This window comes from Ranitomeya variabilis, chromosome 2, assembly GCF_051348905.1.
Source record: "Ranitomeya variabilis isolate aRanVar5 chromosome 2, aRanVar5.hap1, whole genome shotgun sequence".
Classification (NCBI taxonomy): Eukaryota; Metazoa; Chordata; class Amphibia; order Anura; family Dendrobatidae; genus Ranitomeya; species Ranitomeya variabilis.
Genome location: NC_135233.1, coordinates 1,080,242,081 through 1,080,261,680, shown reverse-complemented (window position 1 = coordinate 1,080,261,680; position 19,600 = coordinate 1,080,242,081). Strand labels below are relative to the sequence as shown.

Sequence of the window (19,600 nt, the reverse complement as noted above, 5' to 3'; positions counted from 1 at the left end):
CACTGTTTTTGAAACATTTGTGCGATTCTCGTCCGTGAAAAACGGACCGTTGTTTTATACGTTATGTCATGTGTGTCCCTGGCCTAAAGCAGATAACAGCGCTTTTACTACAGAGAGGAAAATATTTGGCCCTGAAAATATCTCTGCTCTCCCTCCTATATCAACTCTCCATAGAACTGGTTCCTGAACACAGTGTGACTCCATGACACAGAACGACCGGCCAATCACCATAATGCTAGCATCCAACATGGCTCCGGTATTACCCGGTATGGCGGGCAATCCCACATGTTCATTGGTTGTCTCGAATATATACAATATTTAGTGCAGAGCTTTCCTAGTTGAGCTCTAGTTGAGAGGGCTCCCTCTCCACTTGCGATATGTCTACTCCTGCCTGTCCAGGTGCAAAATACATTACAAAAAAAAGACTTTGAAAACACCTTGATGTTAGAGAACAGGAAACAGAGTGGTTACGCAAGTTATGTTTCAGCATTCCCCTACAATGTGCTGTATTCTGTAACATGAGAGCCAGGGAGGAGCTGGATAACTTCTCTGCACACAGTGCAAAGTGCTGGAAGCAGGCGGCAGATTCACCTACAGTGAGGAGCAGGGATTCATCTTTACAGAGCCGGTAAGTGACTGATCCAGAGGAACAGGATGAGTTCTGTATCTGTAACTTGGTGTTTGAGGCTCCGATGGGTAAATATTGCATGTGTTTGATTTGTCATCTGTAGCACTCACAATGTATACACAGCAATATCTCAGATAAAGTCATAAAGTTTATAACACTCGATCTGTGACAAATCACTCAAACTGAGCTTTATGATATCAGACCAACTCGGGTCTACTACGCCGCTGCGAATGGTTCTATTAAGATATAGTTGATGTACAAGCAGGATTTAGTTTTTTACAATTAATCTTTGTCTCATTTATATTTGCTCTGTTTTTTGGTAAAGTGCTTTTGCATCTTTGTTAAGAAAAAAATGTACAAAAAAAAATCTCGAAACAAATCAGCATGTGTGATCTATGTAAATATGGAACATGCTCTTCTAAATTGTGCCCATTGCTACCCATAAACTATCAATATGGATCTATTAAGCTGCATTCTGAAAGTAAAAAAAAAAAATACGTCAAAGTAAAACTGAGCATTTAAAAAAAGATTTGGCAATTTATTTTAAACCCCATAATCTTTAAGAAAAAAAAGCCGAATTAGTGTGGATCCATATGACACAATAAGCCCATTTTGAGCTCTTATGCATCTGACTGAATCTGCTAATTGGGACATTAGCATCATTAGTGTCGGTGGGTACTAATACGGCATTGGCAGACTCCAATGGGGGAGGGTATTGTGATGGGGGGTCTTACTGGGGAGAGACTTTAACTTCACTTTTGTGTGAACAGCAATGTTGGTACTGGGGGGTGCTGATCTAGGGCGGACATGTCTTTGGTGCAACCTATGCAACCACACATGCACCCAAAAGATTAGGGGCCCACATCAGCTCCAAAACAAGGGCCCGTATACTGTTCTTGCACAGCGCCCTCTTCTGTCTGTGTCCACCAGTGGTGCTAGACTAGTACTATGTGCAACCCCCAAAAAATACTTGATTAATATTTATTAGTTTAAAGTTTGGCACGGTAACTGTTGTAGAACATAAAGGTCCTCATTGTCTTCTGAGTCTCCACAGTAAAATCTAAAGCACATAAAAAAAATAGCCCAAAAAAAAACCAACTATATTTACCAACACAGGTCAGAAAACCAATGCACTTACAGCGGGCACTAGTTCCCCTTTAATAAAGATGGAGACAACACAAGTGTAAAATATTGATGACGCAACCACTAGGGTGACTGTCCCGGTGGGGTGCACTTATACTGTATAATGCTGGGCAGCCCCCTGATCTAATAGTATGGGCACCACTGATGTGCTGGAAGCCAGACACTGTGAACTACTTGTGTGTGACTGGGGCCATATGCAAGATTCATCCGTGAGCAATTGTAACCCAAGGAACCATCCCCCAAATTGATTGGTAAGTTGTTTCATCAGCATTTTGCACCTGTGTTGCCCCCGCCTATATCAGAGGGGCTGCTGCATCCTGTAATGCATTCGTTTTCTGACCTGTTTTGGTAAGTATGGTTGTCTTTTATTCTGCTATTCTTTTTGAAATTTTGATGTCCTTTTGCTGTATACTATTATTGTGGGGATGACACTATAACATTGCAGGTTACAATCTGTATGACACTGTTAATTTTAGAGACACTAACTGTGTGGCACTATCTTCCATCAGTAGTGAAGCTTCACATGTGGAAATGTTAGGAAATAATGCCTTACCGACATACGACGTACTGGTATGTCATATGCCAGGTCCCTGATATGAGCCTGAATTTTTCCCGGCACATGATGGCTGATTTAATGAGCCATCATGGGCCTCTAACAGCTGTGGGTGGAGTAGAGCTCTGTCCATAGCTGATAACCTATGAAGTCCCCCTATCTATCAATGACACCGACATTTAACTCCGTGATTTTTTTTTTTTTTTTGATCCCTTGCTATATCCAGGGTGTGGAGCAGCAGCCGGAAGGAGTTTCTTATTCACGTTTTCTCAGCGTTGTGCCCGGACCACACAACTCGCCCAGGTGAGTACGTTCACTACTGAGATTTTTATTTGGTCTAGTTGATCTGCTCAATAAATATCTAACACATGACGGCATTCTACGTGCCCAACGGTGCACCCAAGATGTGATCGTGGGGTGCTAATGGGTTATGACGCATGGGGAAGCGGTCCGTTGAATGACTCCTTCCTGTCATTAAAACACTCCTGTGAAAGCTGGCCTGTCGTTGGCGTCCATAAAAAAAATCTGTATATATCTGTACATAGCTGTGCTGAAGCCCCTGTGTATCGCACAAGCAATCAGATTATACCTGCTTTGTGGACTATTAAGTATAGTGAAATAAAATAAAATAAAAAAATAAAAAATCAAATCGCCCATCTTTAGCCTCATTAAAAATAAAACAATTAAAAATTACATTAAACACATTTGGTACCACTGTTTGTTAAATTCTGTTCTGTTATAACATAAAATAAGTGTTAGATCTTGGAAAATGATGACAAAACAAAAGTGTTTTGTTTTTTTTGTTTGTTTTCTTTCCAACTTTCCCTCCACCCACTTAATTGGGGAAAAAAAAATGCACGTTTGATATCATCTACGTAATTGTACCGAACCAGAGAATCACATCGCTGGGTCAATTTTACCATATAATGAGCATGATAAGAGAGTGAAATTGCACTATTTTCAACAGAACATTTTTATTCTGTCATTCCAGTGCATCGTATGATAAAATGAATAGTCTAATTTAAAACTACATTAGACTATGGATTATATTAATGGGAACATAATTTAAAAAAAAAAAGCTGTGGCTCTTGGAAGAAATGGAGGAAAAAATAACAAATAGCACTAGGGGTGAAGGGGTTAAAGATGTGTGGATGACAACCTTCAGACATAAGTTTGTGTTTGGAAGAAACTCATTCTACTGGTCTGGGTTGGATGGAAAGTTCAGAACTCCCGAGAAGTCATCACTGGATTTAATTGATTTAATTGCACTGCATTCCTAGTTTTACTGTTATCTACATAATGACTGTTGAGAACTGGTTTGTGTCCACTATATAAACAGTTGCACTACTGTTTCTGGAGCGGCCCCCAAACGCAGGGCAGCGGGGTACTCGGTACCGGGTCCCTCGGTCTCGGTTCTAGGGGTGTCACGGTGGCCCGACCCGGTCCGTGGCCCTGCTAAGGGGCGCCCAAATTAAGGTGCAGGTGAGAGTTTGTCAAGTGTTCGTGATGCCACCTGTGGTATTCGGTCAGGGTGACCGACGCTGCTAGGGGTCCGCTGGGGTGATGGAATGGCAGCTAGATGTTGTAACTTCCCACAGGTGAAGTATGTGCCCAGGGCTTCCCTTGATGAGTGGTTGGTGATGGTGTAGGTCGCAGTAAATGACAAGGACACAGGGTTGCAGTCTCTTTACCTTTTTACTGAAGGCTTCGGCATCCACAATCCAGAGCACTGCTAACAGGGCTGGCTGAGACCGGCCGGTCCGAAGGCACATCCAGAGTTCCCTTTTCAGGTGGAAATCAGTAGCCTTCCTACTAGTGTCTGGGTGTTGTAGTACCTCCCTGCTGAGCACCACGGGATAGTCCTCACAACTGTCGTTTATGTTTCTGTTCTTTCTCTCTGTCCCCCAGATGGTTTGGATAGGATGCACCCGTATGACGGGGTAGGCCTGGAGTTATTTTATAGGGACCCTAGAGATGCCCCTCTCCCACAATTGCCTCCGTTGTCTTCATTAGGTTAAAGGTTGGGCAGCCAACCTAGAGTTAACTGCCCTGCCGTAGTTCAAAGTAATGCGTAGAGCCTATTACTTCCTTGGCGTTCCGGCTACGCGCCTCAGAAGGATGTTGACGATCCCGGGGCATGACTCCTACTGGTTCTATTGCCTTTGTGCTGTGATCTCGTTTCTCACTTCCCCACAATTTACTTCGCTTCGTGTCCTTTCTTAGGATGCCGCCGCAATGAAGTGCAGGCGCGGCTCCGTAACGATCTGTCTCGTGCTAGGCCACTGCCAGGATCCCACCCCTGACAGGCACCTCCCTGAGTTTTCCCAAGCAACGCTCTCTCTCACTAGATGTTACCTGGGCAAAACCCAGTAAGCTTCTCCCTAACTTCCTATCTGACTCCCAGTTTTACCAGAGTGTGAGGAGTGGCCTAATACATAGAACCTTTTGCTCCCCCTGGTGGCCAGAGTGTAAAGTGTAGTGTGTGACTGTGATACCTGGTCAGGTGAACTCTTTTAATGCCATCAGACGTACCATCACTCCCCCTGGGGCGCTGCATTTCTATAAGATGGCCCTTATATTTTCATAACTTTTTTTTTTTAACAAGGGCACCACGAAAAATGAAATAAGAATAGAATTGAGCAGATCACTTTAAGCAAAAGGATTCCCCAATCAGTTATTTGGCCGTTGACGGGAGCTTAGTGGATTTCTTTACCTTCCAGCAGTCCTGGCTCAGTTTGTGACTAGCTGGGCCGTAGAGATGTCAGCTGTGTCCCACATGGATGACGTCTTGCCAAGCGAGCAAATCAAACGCTGGGAACCTGGAAGCCAAAGGGACTTTAACACAGCTCCTGTCCACAGCCAGAGAGCACGGACATGGCTTAGGGTTGCTCAAAGCGATCCATTCATCTCTAGTGAAGAAATTATGGATTGGATAATATTTTTTTTTTTTCCTTTTTCAGGACTGATGCCACCATGTTTGCTATTGACCCTTTCACGGTTCTTGTAGCGATTTTTGTGGGTCTATATTTAATAAAAATATTCAAAGGGTCGAACGGCAATGGTTACAAAAATTTCCCACCTGGACCCAAACCCTTGCCGATCATTGGTAACATGCACATCTTAAACCTGAAGAGGCCGTACACGACTTTCCTAGAGGTATTATAATATTAATATGTACTGTATATGTAAATTTATATTACACAAACATGGTAAATAAGTTTGGACTGTAAACTACAGGTGTCATGAAAATTAGATCTGCTTATGCGTCTGAAGATTTGAGTGTATCTCAAAATTTTTACTAAATATTTTGTACAGTAAGTTTGTTATAGTCATGTCATCTCCCATTCCATGTCTGAACCTGATGGACTTGTGAACCATACTTACTTTGTAACTATATGTACTGTAAATGTGTAACTACACAGTTCACCAAAATATTCCCTCTCCTATCCCGGTAGTAATGATGTTCTTTTTAACCCCTTCCGGATATTCGCCAAACATGTAAGGTGCATGTCAGGTCCCCATTTATGAAGCCAGTAGAATTCTCGCAACCTCTGGCAGTGACATACATGGTGCGCAGTCTTGGATTACAGCAGCCATCACCCCACCCCTTTCCAAAGTCATTTTAGGATGCCTATGGGTTGCCACAGTAGCCAGGGGCCTACAAAAAGAACTCCCCAATGGAAGGCCATGATGTACTCGTATGTTCAAGTCCCTTTTAAAAGGACAAAATAAAGTTTTTGAAACTCTAAACAAAAATGTAAAAGTTAGATCATTCCTCTTTTCCCTCATTAGAAAGTTAAGATTAAAAATAAAAAAAAGAACATCTTCAAAATATATAAAATTATTTAAATTGCATGATGAATGACATAACTAGAAAACAAACAAAAAAAAACCTTGCTTTTTTTCTATTTGGGAGATCTGCTAAAAGTGCTACAAAATGCGAGAAAAACATTGCAGGCACCCCAAAATAATCTATCCATTAGAGATAAGCTGATCAATCCGTGAAGGATCGACTTTAAGTCAAACTTCATGAAATTTTCAGGTCCATGTGAATTCGAACACTCTGACATGGTTCTTGAGTATTGCCAAAGTAAGTGCTAGGCGCAATTTCACATACTGCTGAAGAGTCAGAGCAAGCTGATGAAATCAAGCCCAGCCAAGTGGGCTTCCTTACAGTTCCCAGCAGCTATTCCATTCCATGGTCTAGCCCAGCCAACCAGGGTAGGCAATTACATACAGTATAAAAGAAGGGAGATTAAGAAAACTGTATAATTTTGTGTGTTTACAGTGTAGGGAGAGGAGGTCAGAGCGCACAACCTAGTTCACCTAAGGATAGAAAAAGGTCTAATCTGATTGTGGGGTACCATTGTAGTTCTGAAGAAAATTGGCACTGGCAATGGTTTTCTCATTCTGTGAACACTAATACAAGGATTCAAGTGATAGGCAAGTGCTATAATTTTGTAGTCACTCAGTGTGAATGTGAATTGACCAATTTGTGATATATTGCTGTAACTGGACCTTAATATGCTACATTTCTTTTTTTTTTCTTTTTTTTTTTTTTTAATTCACACTCATTAAACAAGGAGGAGCAGTATTCAACTCCTCATTACTAATTTTGTTGCTAAACCGAATCTTAAATCCAAGACTTTTGTCACAGAAAATGTGTTTTCTGTTTTGCACATTTTCTCCTTCCAACCCCACCCCCCAATGACAGCACAAAGAGAGGGGATCTGCCCTTCAGAGAAGGAAAACTTACAGATACAAAGGGAGGTACCTGTCCCTCACATCAGCTGCTTTCCTGTCCCTGACAGAGAACCTTCAGTATGGCGTACTTGAAGACAAGAAGAGACGGTGTCCAGGCCAGACCAGTACTGGCAGTGGGGATCCCCTGCTATGGCTGGTGTTCTGTCCTGAATCCGCGACTGCTGGAACCAAGTGGTCATTCAGGTTGTCTGGGGGAGTGAGGGGAAAGCAGCTGCCACACCATATTCCTGTGTCGAGCTTCCAGACTGCGAATGCGCAGGACGCTAATGAAGAGGCCGGCTGGTCACATGACCGAAGGAGGAACTTCCGGTAATGGAACCGGAAGAAGCACTGGAGACACGGCGAGCGTGTTATTTAAAAAGGGAGCTGGGCAAGACACTCCCTGCAGTAGAGGTGGTCCCCTGTAGCAATGGAGGTGCAGGATGAACTGCAACAGCAACCAGGAAGAAGATGGAACAACCAGGTGGCGTAGATGTTCAAGCAGCCATTATACCCAGCAGAGCAGAAGCTCCAGCACAGTGGACAAGTCTCCAGCCTCAAAAGGCCCATCAGTGGACCCTATTCCTCCTTCAAAACTGGTACTCGTGGCTGCTTCTGATTGATGAGTGATCTTCATGAAAGTTCACTTTGTAATTGGGGTCCACTTTCTCTTTCATTTATCCACGGAGGAGAAAGCTTAACTAAAACCAAGCACAGAAGCTGCTCCATGTGTAAAGAGAATTTACCTGTCACCTGGGATAAGACTCTACCATTCATGCATAGAGCAGGTGCTATGTGAGGAGACCCCAAATTTTGCCTCTGATTTAAGATGAGAAATCAAAATGGAGGTTGAAGCGAACTTTAAATACCTCTCAGGCCAGTCTCACACGTCCAGATAATTCCGGTACCGGAGGTGTCCGTGAGCTCAAGTGGCACATCAGTGTGGCACACGTGCAGCAGCCGTGTGCCGACTGAGTACCACACGGACTGTGCAGGAGACAGCGCTATAGTAAGCGCTGTCCCCAGCGTGGTGCTGAAGCCGACATTCATCCCTTCTCTCCAGCAGTATTCGCTGGAGAGAAGGAATGAAAAATCAATGTTTTTTTTTAAATTTTTGTCTTTAAAATCAAGTTCCTTCCTATGGGAGTGGAGCCGCATATTCATCACTGTAATGAGCGGCACCACGTGACCGCTCATACAGGACAAGCTGCGGCGCTGTAAGGAAGCATCGAGGGAGCTGGGTGAGTATTTTATTTCCAGCGGGCAGGCGCACAGGGGTTGGGAGGGGAGAGGTTGCCGGGAACTTTATTTTAACCACAAAAATTTTTTAAAAAAACAATGATTTTTCATTCCTTCTCTCCAGCGAACGCTGCTGGGAAGAAGGAATGAATTCCGGCTTCAGCACCCAAAGCAGGGGACATCGCTTACTGTAGTGCTGTCTCCTGCGCAATCCATGTGGTACGCAGTCGGCATACGGACGGCACACGGACAGCATCCATATGCGGTACGTGTTTACACGGACCCATTGACTTTAATGGGTCCGTGTGATATGTGCGCACCCACGAACACTGACATGTCTCCGTGTTTTTCAAACGGACACACGGTCCATGAAAACACGCTGACATGTGCAGAGACACATTCATTTTAATGTGTCTACGTGAGTCAGTGTCTCTGGTACGTGAGAAAACTGTCATCACACGTACCGGAGCCATTGACGTGTGAAACAGGCCTCACAAGCAGGTAGTATAAAGAAACAAAAGGCTAGCAGGTGCCCCGAATCTGAATCCATTACTTCCAAGGAGAGAGTCTTGGGTTCATCAGATGCTTCCTCGTCCTCAGGGGAAGAAATGGGGGGTCGCCATTGTTTCCCAATAGAGGAGATATAGGGTATGGTTAAAGCAGTGAGATCCACTATGGGAGTAATGGACCCTTGCCCAGACAGGACATTATAGGATGTTTGGGGAACTGGGACAGAAAAAGCAGAAGTCATTTTTCCTAATTCGAAATATACAGGCCCTAATTAAAAAGGAGTGGGATGAACCGGACAGGAAAAACTCTTTTGTACCATCCCTCGAGAGGAAATAATCCTTTGAAGATTTATCATCGACATCGTGGGATAAAACCCTAAAATTAGATGTAGCAGTAGCAAAGGCTTCCAAGAAACTTGCTCCCCCTTTTGAGGACACGAGTCTTGAAAGACTCGCTGGACAAAAAGGCAGATTCCCTCCTTAAAGGTGCATGGGAAAAATCAGGAGGCAGTTTAAGGGTATGTGTCCACTTTCAGGATGGCCAGCGGTTTGGACGGAGCGGCAAACGTGCTCCGCCCCCTTCTGGAGATGCGATGATGCCGGATGTGTTCACTGCACACATTCGGCATCATCGCACCCACCACATAGGGCCCTGTGATTTACCTTGCGGCGGCGCAGTGTCGTCATAATTATTTAGGAACCCCAAAGCAGCCACCTGAACCTTCAAGGTGCTAGTAGCAAGGCCCTGCTCTAACCCCTTTTGCAAAAACTCCAGTATGGCCATAATTGGAACCCCATCCTGGACTCTGGTCCCTGAGGTAGATAGGAATTTTCCCCAAGTTTTACCATAGGCTTTAGTAGTGACCATTTTTTTTTTACTCTGAAGTAAGGTGGAAACCAAAGTTCAGGGGAAAAAAAACACAACCCAGTCTCTCAAGCGCACTTTCAAATTCTACGCTGTTAGGTGTAAATTCACTGCCTGAGGATAATACACCGATCCCTGAGAGTGAAGGTCTGGAACTTCCGGTAGGTGATGGACATCATCCTCAGCCAGGAAAACCCAGTTCTTCTTGGCCAAATAGGGGCTATACAGATTACTCTTGCCCTGTCGTCTCTGATCTTCCTTATAACCGCTGGGATCAAGATGACCATGGGAAGGCATAGGCCTGGCTAGATTTCCAGGGAATCATAAAAAGGCATCTAGTGCATGAGGGTTCCCTCTGGGATCTATGGAGCAAAATGAGTTTACCTTCCTGTTGTTGATGCTGGCGAAGTGATCTATGATCGGGAGATCCCATATTCACACAATCTGGCTGAAAAAGGAGTCTTTGTACCCATTCGTCCTGTTTCAACTGAGTGCAGCTGAGAGTCTGCATTTTGTGGTTTTCTACCCCCGAATGTGGAGCACCATCAGAGAGAGGAGATTGCTCTCCGGCAATCGGAATAACTGAGTTATGTCCATCAAGGCCCATGACCTAGTTTTCCCCTGATGGTTCATACAGGCTACCACTACCTGGTTGTCCGAAAATACTTGCACGTGTTGACCCCGAAGGGCATTAATGAACCATCATGGCATGACTGACTGCTAATAGCTCTCTGGTTCAAGGAAACAGACACCTGCTGAATTGTCCAGACCCCCTGAGTAACCCTGTTGTCAAATGAGCCCCCACTCTGTGGAGCTTGCATCCATGGTGACTATTCGAGACCCTGTGGTCACCCAAGGGACCCCTTTGGTCAGATTGCCAATTTCTTTCCACCAACCCAGGGAACAAAGTTTTTGTAGACAGTATTTGGGTCCACCGCACTGCTTGCCAACAGGAGGTTAGGGAACCTAACAGACGTGGTTTTTCTCAGTCATGGATGGGTATTGTGATGCCTTCAATACCTGACCTGCAAGCTTTTCCCCTTTGTCTTCTGGAAGGCGACACTTGTTTCTGGGAGTCTAACGTTAGCCCCAGGAACTCCTTTATCATCTTTGGCTCGCTTTGATTGTTTCAAAAGCCAACCTAGGTTCACTAAAGAGATCAAGTTTAACCCTGTAGTGTTGGACTGAGTTACCCATCACTAGGAAATCATTTAAATAAGGGCTGATCGAGATGTCCTGTCCCCTCAGATGTGCCATTTCTTCCGCAACCAGCTTGGTAAATAGGCGAAGCACCACTGACAAGCCAAGGGGAAGAATTTTATTTCTACCCTATGAAGACTGCCACCCTGAGGAACTTTTGATAGTCTTTGCTATATGGGGATTTGATAGTGTGCATCCCTCAGGTGCAGGACGGTCATAAAGCAACAGGAAACAATATTCAGATGGCTGATTTTATTGATTCCATCTTGAATGTCTGAGTTTTACATACTTGCTCAGTTTTTTCAAGTTTATAATTTTTTGGAAGGATCCGTCTGGTTTGTACACAACAAAAAATGGCGAGTGGAATTCTCCCATTCTTTCCCAGGGGTAAGGGAGTGGGAATCTGGGGGACCTCCTGGAGGACAGATTTGTTTGCTAGAAATCAACAACTCTTGTTGCAAGGCCCATTCTTCCTCTGGAGAGAACTGTAGAGGAGGAATTTACTACAAAATTTGGGAGTGGAAACTAAAGTAAGTCTACCCTTAGGTCTGACTTGATTAGGCTTAGAATCCAGGGACTGCTGTAAATCTTTTTTTTTTTTTTTTCCAGGCCGGAAGGAAGCGGGTTAGGTTGCCCCCCACCTGGGAAGTACCATCTATTGGAGGGATATTCATCATGACAGGAACTCCCAAAAAGAAACCCTCTGCCTTTCTTTTTTTTTTTTTCCCCCTCTTCCCATCTATTTTGCTCTCTAGGAGGCCTCCTGCAGACATTTTTTTATCTACACTGTAAGGATCTCTTATATGTAGGTATGAACAGGTTAAGGAACCCCTTTTCCTTATCCCCCGCTTTTGAAGGAGATCATCTAGTATTGCTCCAAATAGAGAATTTACTTCACAGTGGATGGAACATAATTTTGGTTTCATCTGTATGTCTCTAGACCAGCATTTAAGCAAAGTGCTCTATGGGCTGCGCTAGAGAAATCTGAACAGAGTTGGCGGCTGAGTCAGCCAGAAAAGCTGCAGCTCCCCACATTAAGGGAATTGACCATTAGCCTGTCTCTGGATACCCTATCCCGAAGCTGTTTTTTTTTTTTTTTTCCAATTGGTCTAGCCATATCATTAGAAATCTGGAGGTGCAGGTTGATGCTATAGCAATCTTTGGATAGCAAGATTTGTTATAGCCTCTGCAAGCTCTAGGCCCATCACCAACCAGAAATTGCCACCATGGAATTTAAATTTGGTCTTATCAGCCCTAATGGTTTCCCCCCTTTGAACCCTTAGATTCTGCCTCACTCAAGAATCTGTCCTTCAAAATGGTCCTTCTAGTGGCTGACATTAGGCCGTAGGGTGAGCGACATTCAGGCCCTATCTGCAGGCCCTCCCTTCACCAAAATTCTAGAAGTCAGTTATTTTAAAACCTGACCCTGCTTACTTGCCCAAGGTTATATCTTGGTTCCATAGGCCCCATGAGGTAGTCCTGCCTTTTTGGTCCGACCACAAAAATGTAAGAACAGAATTTCCATTTACTAGACTTAAAAAGATGTTTGGTTCAGTACCTAGCGTCCACCCAGGGGTGCTGGAAGGATGGATCTCTGTTTGCATGCTTTCAGGGGCCTAGGAAGGGGCTCAAGGCCTCAAAAAAGTACATTGGCAAGATGGATAAGAAATGCAATTTTTGTTGGCCTACTTATCTGGTGGGAATGTAGCCTCTGTAGGGTCTGAAAGCTTATTCCATGAGAGCAGTGGCTACCTCCTGGGCGGAAAGGTCGTAGGTATCAATAGATCAGATCTGTACGGCTGCCACTTGGTCATCACTTTCTACCTTTTCTAATCACTATCATCTGGACCTAGCCTCTGCTTCTGATCTAACCTTTGAGAGAATAGTTCTGCAGGCTGTGGTCCCTCCCTAAGATGCAATTCTCTGTAATTCTTTCCGTAGTGCAGTCATGGGGGAAGGAGAAGGGTATAGTTACTTACGGTAATGGGATTTCTCATAGTGCATGACAGCACCCTTATATTCCCTCCCTTCACGAGTGAGTGAGCATGCTCTTCTATGTTTGTGTGATTTATGTATAGGTCACAATGTGCTGCTTATAAGTATTATGGTTAAAATGCTTTATTTTTTTGGCAGTAGCCTAGAGGTCCTGCTATGCTCAGTAAACCAACTGATGCGAGGGAGAGGTACTGCCCTTTTTATCTGTAGGTTTCCTGTCCTTGAAGGGCGGATCCTCTCTCCATGGTGCTGTCATGGGCTCAGAGAAATCCTGTTACTGGTAAGTTATGAAGTCCTTCTTGCTGCAGTAATTCAATATTGGTCCAATACATGCCACCCAATACAGCTGTTTCTCACAGATTTATTTTCCAGTTTATCCTAGCCAAAAAACCTTGAGATGATTCGGACATTATTAATGTAGTAGTTACATTAAAGAGATTAAAAAATGGGTTCAATACAGTTCTGAGAGTGCTGCGAGTGTTAAACCCATATTTTCTGGTTAGAGGTTTTTCATTGTTAATTTGAATACAAATAAATTGGCCTCAAATTAAAATTTTGGGCAAATATGGTGAGTTTTATTTGAAACAAAAATAACAATACATTTTGGTTTTGATGTAATCATACTGACCTGATGTCATGTTGTCAGGTCATTTTTACCATGAAATGATGCACAGTTAGAACAAAACCTGAAGAACCATGTCAAACTTGCATTGCTTTAGCAATTTAACAACATTTTGAAGTGTTTCTCTGATTTTCTAATACAATGAATGGTAAAGAATGAATTAGAAATTACAACTCTTCCCAAAAAAGCAAGTCCTCATACAACTAATTATAGTAAAGTACAACAATTATGTGTCTTGGTAGGAAGGGAAGGAAAAGAGTTAAAATGCCGAAATCAAAATTGGCTGTAGTGGCAAATGCTAACTAGTACATTCCCATTCTAATCACAGCTCTCCAAGAAGTACGGCCCAGTGTTCAGTGTACGGATTGGAAGTCAGAAGATTGTTATACTTTGTGGATATGAGACTGTGAAGGACGCTCTTGTCAACTACGCAGAAGAATTCTCTGAACGACCCTATATCCCCATATTCCAAGACCTAACAAGGGGATATGGTAACTTTTATTTTCTGCATTGTTTGCAAATCTAATTTACCATCCTGCATGCCGTGCACTTAAAATGCAAACTTACTAATTTACAAGCAGCATGAATCTACAGCATTCTAATGAAGGGGTAATCTTTAAAAGAAAACAAAAAACTCATGTCTATTGGGCACATGGACGTCAAAGATAGAAGTCCCATATATTCCTGACATTTATGCTTCTCTCGAATATGATCTAAGTAGAGACTGTTGCAGATGCATAATTTTTTTTTTTTTTTTTTTTTTTTAGACAGTGGGAAAATCACCAATATTTTAACCAATTTCTGCCATCTGAAGTACTATTCCGTCGAGGTGACCTGATTATTACAGCTGACATCCGGCACTATGTGACAGGAGCAGTCACGGACCGCTCCCGGCACATTAACCACCGGAACACTGCGATCAAACATGATCGCAGTGTTCCGGCGGCATAGGAAAGCATCGCGCAGGGAGGGGGCTCCCTGTGTGCTTCCCTGAGACCCTCAGAACAACACGATGTGATCGCTTTGTTTTGAGCGTCTCCTCAGTCCTCCTGCCTGCAGGCCCCAGATCCAATATGGCTGCGGGGAGCCTTCCGGGTCCTGCAGGGAGGTTGCTTGCAAGCGCCTGCTGAGAGCAGGCGCCGGCAAGCCTCCTGCCCTGCCTGTCAGATCGCTGATCTGATGCAGTGCTTTGCAAAGTGTCAGATCAGTGATCTGACACTATACAATGATGACCCACCCTGGGACAAAAATAAAAAATAGAAAAATAAAAAATTATATGTATAATGTTCCAATAAATACATTTCTCCATGTAAATAAAAAAATAAATAAGTAAACATATTTAGTATCGCCGCGTCTGTAATGACCCGACCTATAAAACTTAACCACTAGTTAACCCCTTCAGTGAACACCGTAAAAAAAATAATAAAAAAAATAAAACGAGGCAAAAACAATGCTTTTTCATCATACTGTCGAACAAAAAGTGGAATAACACGCGATCAAAAAAACGGATATAAATATCCATGGTACCGCTGAAAACGTCCTCTTGTCCCGCAAAAAACGAGCTGCCATACAGCATCATCAGTGAAAAAATAAAAAAGTTATAGTCCTCAGAATAAAGCGATGCAAAAATAATTTTTTCTATAAAATAGTTTTATTGTATAAAAGCGCCATAAAAATGATATAAATTAGGTATCGCTGTAATCGTACTGACCCGAAGACTAAAACTGCTTTATCAATTTTACCAAACGCGGAACAGTATAATCGCCTCCCCCCCCCCCCCAAAGAAATTCATGAATTGCTGGTAATTGTTCATCCTGCCTAACAAAAATCGCAATAAAAAGCGATCAAAAAATGTCATGTGCCCAAAAATGGTACCAATAAAAACAACAACTCGTCCCGAAAGAAACAAGACCTCACATGACTCTGTGGACCAAAATATGGAAAAATTATAGCTCTCAAAATGTGGTGGCGCAAAAACAATTTTTTTTGCAAAAAAAAAAGCGTCTTTTAGTGTGTGACAGCTGCCAATCTTAAAAATCCGCTATAAGTAGTAAGTTAGGGTAAGGGGTGTGCTGAGATAGGGTTGGAGTTAGAATTGGGGGGTTTCAACTATTTAGGCACATCAGGGGCTCTCCAAATGCGACATAGCGTCCGATCTCAATTCCTGCCAATTCTGCATTGAAATACTAAAACAGTGGTCCCTCCCTTCTCAGCTCTCCCGTACACCCAAACAAGGGTTTACCTCAACATATAATAGACTACACTGCATCACACAGCATACTCAGGACAAATTGCACAACAACTTTTGGTGTCCAATTTCTCCTGTTACCCTTGGGAAAATGCAAAACTGGGGGCTAAAAAAAAAAATCATTTTTGTGGGGGGGGGAAATATTTTTTATCTTCACGGCTCCGCCTTATAAACTGTAGTGAAACACTTGGGGGTTAAAAGTTCTCACAAAACATCTAGATAAGTTCCATGGGGGGTCTAGTTTCCAATATGGGGTCACTTGTGGGGGGTTTCTGCTGTTTAGGTACATCAGGGGCTCTGCAAATGCAACGTGATGCCTGCAGACCATTCCATCTAAGTCTGCATTCCAAACCGAGCTCCTTCCCTTCAGAGCTCTTCCATGCGCCCAAACGGTGGTTCCCCCCACAAGCTGGGGCGTTGCACTCCCTAAAAGGTAGGGGAATACTCGCTTGGCAACGGGATAAATGCACACGGGTACGATTTTTCACTTAAACAGTCTGTGGGTTTATTTTCTTACAGCGTAAACCACCAAAACCAACAACAGATGGACAGTCTTTACATCAGGCTTCAAATCATTAGCTTGCAACAGTAAACACGCTGATCCTTATCTGACCAGTTGCCATGGATGACCAAACAGTTCATAGAGTATCATAAGCACCAACAGTCTATGGTACCTTACGGGAGCTCCTGCTCCACCTGCTAACTCCTTGTCAGTCCTCTCTTCTGGGAAAGCTGCCAAATTGCCTGGCAGGCACACATCAGTCTGTCCAGAGCCACCGAAGGACGGTAGCTTTCCCAACACAGTGTCCAGGTCCACGGTCTCTCAGGTGCTTCCAGGAAGACTCCACTCACAGGAGCTTCCAACACAGACCATCCAGGACCACGGTCTCTGTGCTCTTCAGGGATCCAGTCCTACTCCCTAGACCTCCCAACACAGAAGCTTTCCACAGTGTGCTATTCAGGACGTCCGTCCCCACCTGGGACCATCCAACACATAGGCGTGTGGCCTGTCCAGGTGCTATTCAGAACAATCATCCAACACCCCAGGCCACCAGGTCCAAAGCCCCTCCATGTGCTATTCAGGGAGATAGCACTCCCAACACATAGGCTCTTTCAGGATCTTCAGCACAGACCATTCAGATCCATACTCGGAGACCATGTGACCAGACCTCAGTAACATTATATGGTTGTAACTACTCCCCTAGATGGGAGTGTGTGTGTGTGTGGCTAGTTTGACCCGCCCATCTCTCATAACTAACCCTGCCAGCCTCCCTTTATAATTATACCAACAACTATAATTGTGGGACTACAAGTCCCAGAACAACAACATTGCTTTAAGCTGACAGCGCAGAGTATCTTCCTCTGCTACACCCATACCTGCCACTCACAACAATGCTGGACTTTGTCTGACCATCATATTTATGCGTGCAACTGCCATGCACTCTCACGGCCTTAATACACCTCCGTGCATATCCTGGGATGACCATGCAGTGCCCCTACCTGTAACTGGGGTCACTGTATCAAACAGCATGCTCAAGACAAATTGCACAACAACTTTTGGTGTCCAATTTCTCCTGTTACCCTTGGGAAAATGCAAAACTGGGGGCTAGAAAATCATTTTTTTATTTTCACGGCTCTGCGTTATAAACTGTAGTGAAACACTTGGGGGTTAAAATTTCTCACAACACATCTAGATAAGTTTCTTAGGGGGTCTACTTTCCAAAATGGTGTCACTTGTGGGGAGTTTCTACTGTTTAGGCACATCAGAGGCTCTCCAAATGCAACATTACTTCCTATCTCAATTCCAGTCAAATTTTCCATTGAAAAGTCAAACGGCGCTCCTTCCCTTCTGAGCTTTGCCATGCACCCAAACAGTGGTTTACCCCCACATATGGGGTATCAGCGCACTCAGGACAAATTGTACAACTTTTGGGGTCCAATTTCTCCTGTTACCCTTGGTAAAATAAAACAAATTGGTTCTGAAGTAAAACATTTTTGAAAAGAAAGTTAAATGTTGTTTTTTTTTGTTGTTTTAACATTCCAAAAATTCCTGTGAAACACCACCTGAAGAGTTAGTAAACTTCTTGAATGTGATTTTTGAGCACCTTGTGGGGTGCAGTTTTTAGAAAATACCCAAGTGTGACACCATTCTTTCATATAGACTCCTCAAAGTGACTTCAAATGTGATGTGGTCCCTAAGAAAAAAAATGGTGTTGCAAAAATGAGAAATTGCTGGTTAATTTTTAACCCTTATAACTCTCTAACAAAAACAAAATTTAGTTCCAAAATTGTGCTGATGTAAAGTAGACATGTGGGAAATGTTACTTATTAAGTATTTTGTGTGACATATCTCTGTGATTTAAGGGCATGAAAATTCAAAGTTGGAAAATTGCAAAAATTTCAAAATTTTCACCGAATTTCCTTTTTTTTTTTTCACAAAAAAACGCAAGTAATGAGAAGTAAATTTTACCACTAACATGAAATACAATATGGCACGAGAGAGCAATATCAGAATCACTGGGATCCATGCTAGCTTTCCAGAGTTATAACCTCCTAAAAGGACAGTGGTCAGAATTGTAAAAATTGGCCCGGTCATTAACGTGCAAACCACCCTTGGGGGTTAAGGGGTTAAAATAACCACCATAAATTTTAGTTTTGGGCAATTTACAAACCTGTTGACAGGGTGAACATTGAGGTGCCTATCGAAACTGCATCAGTCTCCTCTACTACAGGGGTACCATGGTTGACCTGATACCTAAGGCTTCAGACCACTCTGAAGTCTCTCCCTAGTGTCCCAATTTTAACCCCTTTCTGCCATTGGACGTACTATTCCGTCCATGTGGGGTGGGCCCTTATTCCCAAGGACGGAATAGTACGTCCAGCGCGATCGGCCGCGCTCACGGGGGGAGCGCGGCCTGGTGTCAGCTGCCTATCGCAGCTGACATCCGGCACTATGTGCCAGGAGCAGTCACGGCCCGCCCCCGGCACATTAACCCCCGGCACACCGCGATCAAACATGATCGCAGTGTGCCGGCGGTACAGGGAAGCATCGCGCAGGGAGGGGGCTCCCTGCGGGCTTCCCTGAGACCCCTGGAGCAACGCGATGTGATGGCGTTGCTGCGAGGGTCTCTTACCTCCTATCCCTGAAGGCCCTGGATCCAAAATGGCCACGGGGCTGCTTCCGGGTCCTGCAGGGACTACTTCCGGGTGCAGACCAGGCGCTTGGTAAGCCTGCAGCACTGGAACTCAGATCGGTGATCTGACAGAGTGCTGTGCAAACTGTCAGATCAGTGATCTGTGATGTCCCCCTGGGACAAAGTAAAAAAGTTAAAAAAAAAAAAGAATCAATAAGCAAAAAACAAATATTATTCCCATAAATACATTTCTTTATCTAAATTAAAAAAAAATAAATCAAACAATAAAAGTACACATATTTAGTATCGCCGAGTCCGTAACAACCCCACCTATAAAACTATATCACTAGTTATCCCCTTCAGTGAACATCGTAAAAAGAAAAACAAAAAAGCAAAAAACAACGCTTTATTCTCATACCGCCAAACAAAAAGTGGAATAACACGCGATCAAAAAGACGGATATAAATAACCATGGTACCGCTAAAAACGACATCTTGTCCCGCAAAAAACGAGCTGCCATACAGCATCATCAGCGAAAAAATAAAGTTATAGTCCTCAGAATAAAGCGATGCCAAAATAATTAATTATTTTTTCTATAAAATAGTTTTTATCGTATAAAAGCGCCAAAACATAAAAAAATGATACAAGTGAGGTATCGCTGTAATCGTACTGACCCTAAGAATAAAACTGCTTTATCAATTTTACCAAACGCGGAACGGTA

The 19,600-nt window shown here is 43.5% G+C and overlaps 1 protein-coding gene across 2 annotated transcripts in view; it reads left to right on the top strand.

Annotated features, from left to right (window-relative positions):
• Positions 1 to 503: 503 nt before the first annotated feature.
• Positions 504 to 19,600, top strand: part of LOC143808725 (cytochrome P450 2K1-like) — a 60,611-nt gene continuing 41,514 nt past the window's right edge. Inside the window, exons 1-4 of one of the 2 annotated variants that reach the window (XM_077291666.1) lie at positions 564 to 628; positions 2,551 to 2,627; positions 5,285 to 5,480; positions 13,826 to 13,988. In XM_077291666.1, the coding sequence (XP_077147781.1) occupies positions 5,298 to 5,480; positions 13,826 to 13,988 (346 nt within the window). In that variant the 5' untranslated portion in view covers positions 564 to 628; positions 2,551 to 2,627; positions 5,285 to 5,297. Of the gene's footprint in view, positions 629 to 2,550; positions 2,628 to 5,284; positions 5,481 to 13,825; positions 13,989 to 19,600 lie in introns of both variants that reach the window. The other variant, XM_077291665.1, reaches the window with a different exon arrangement.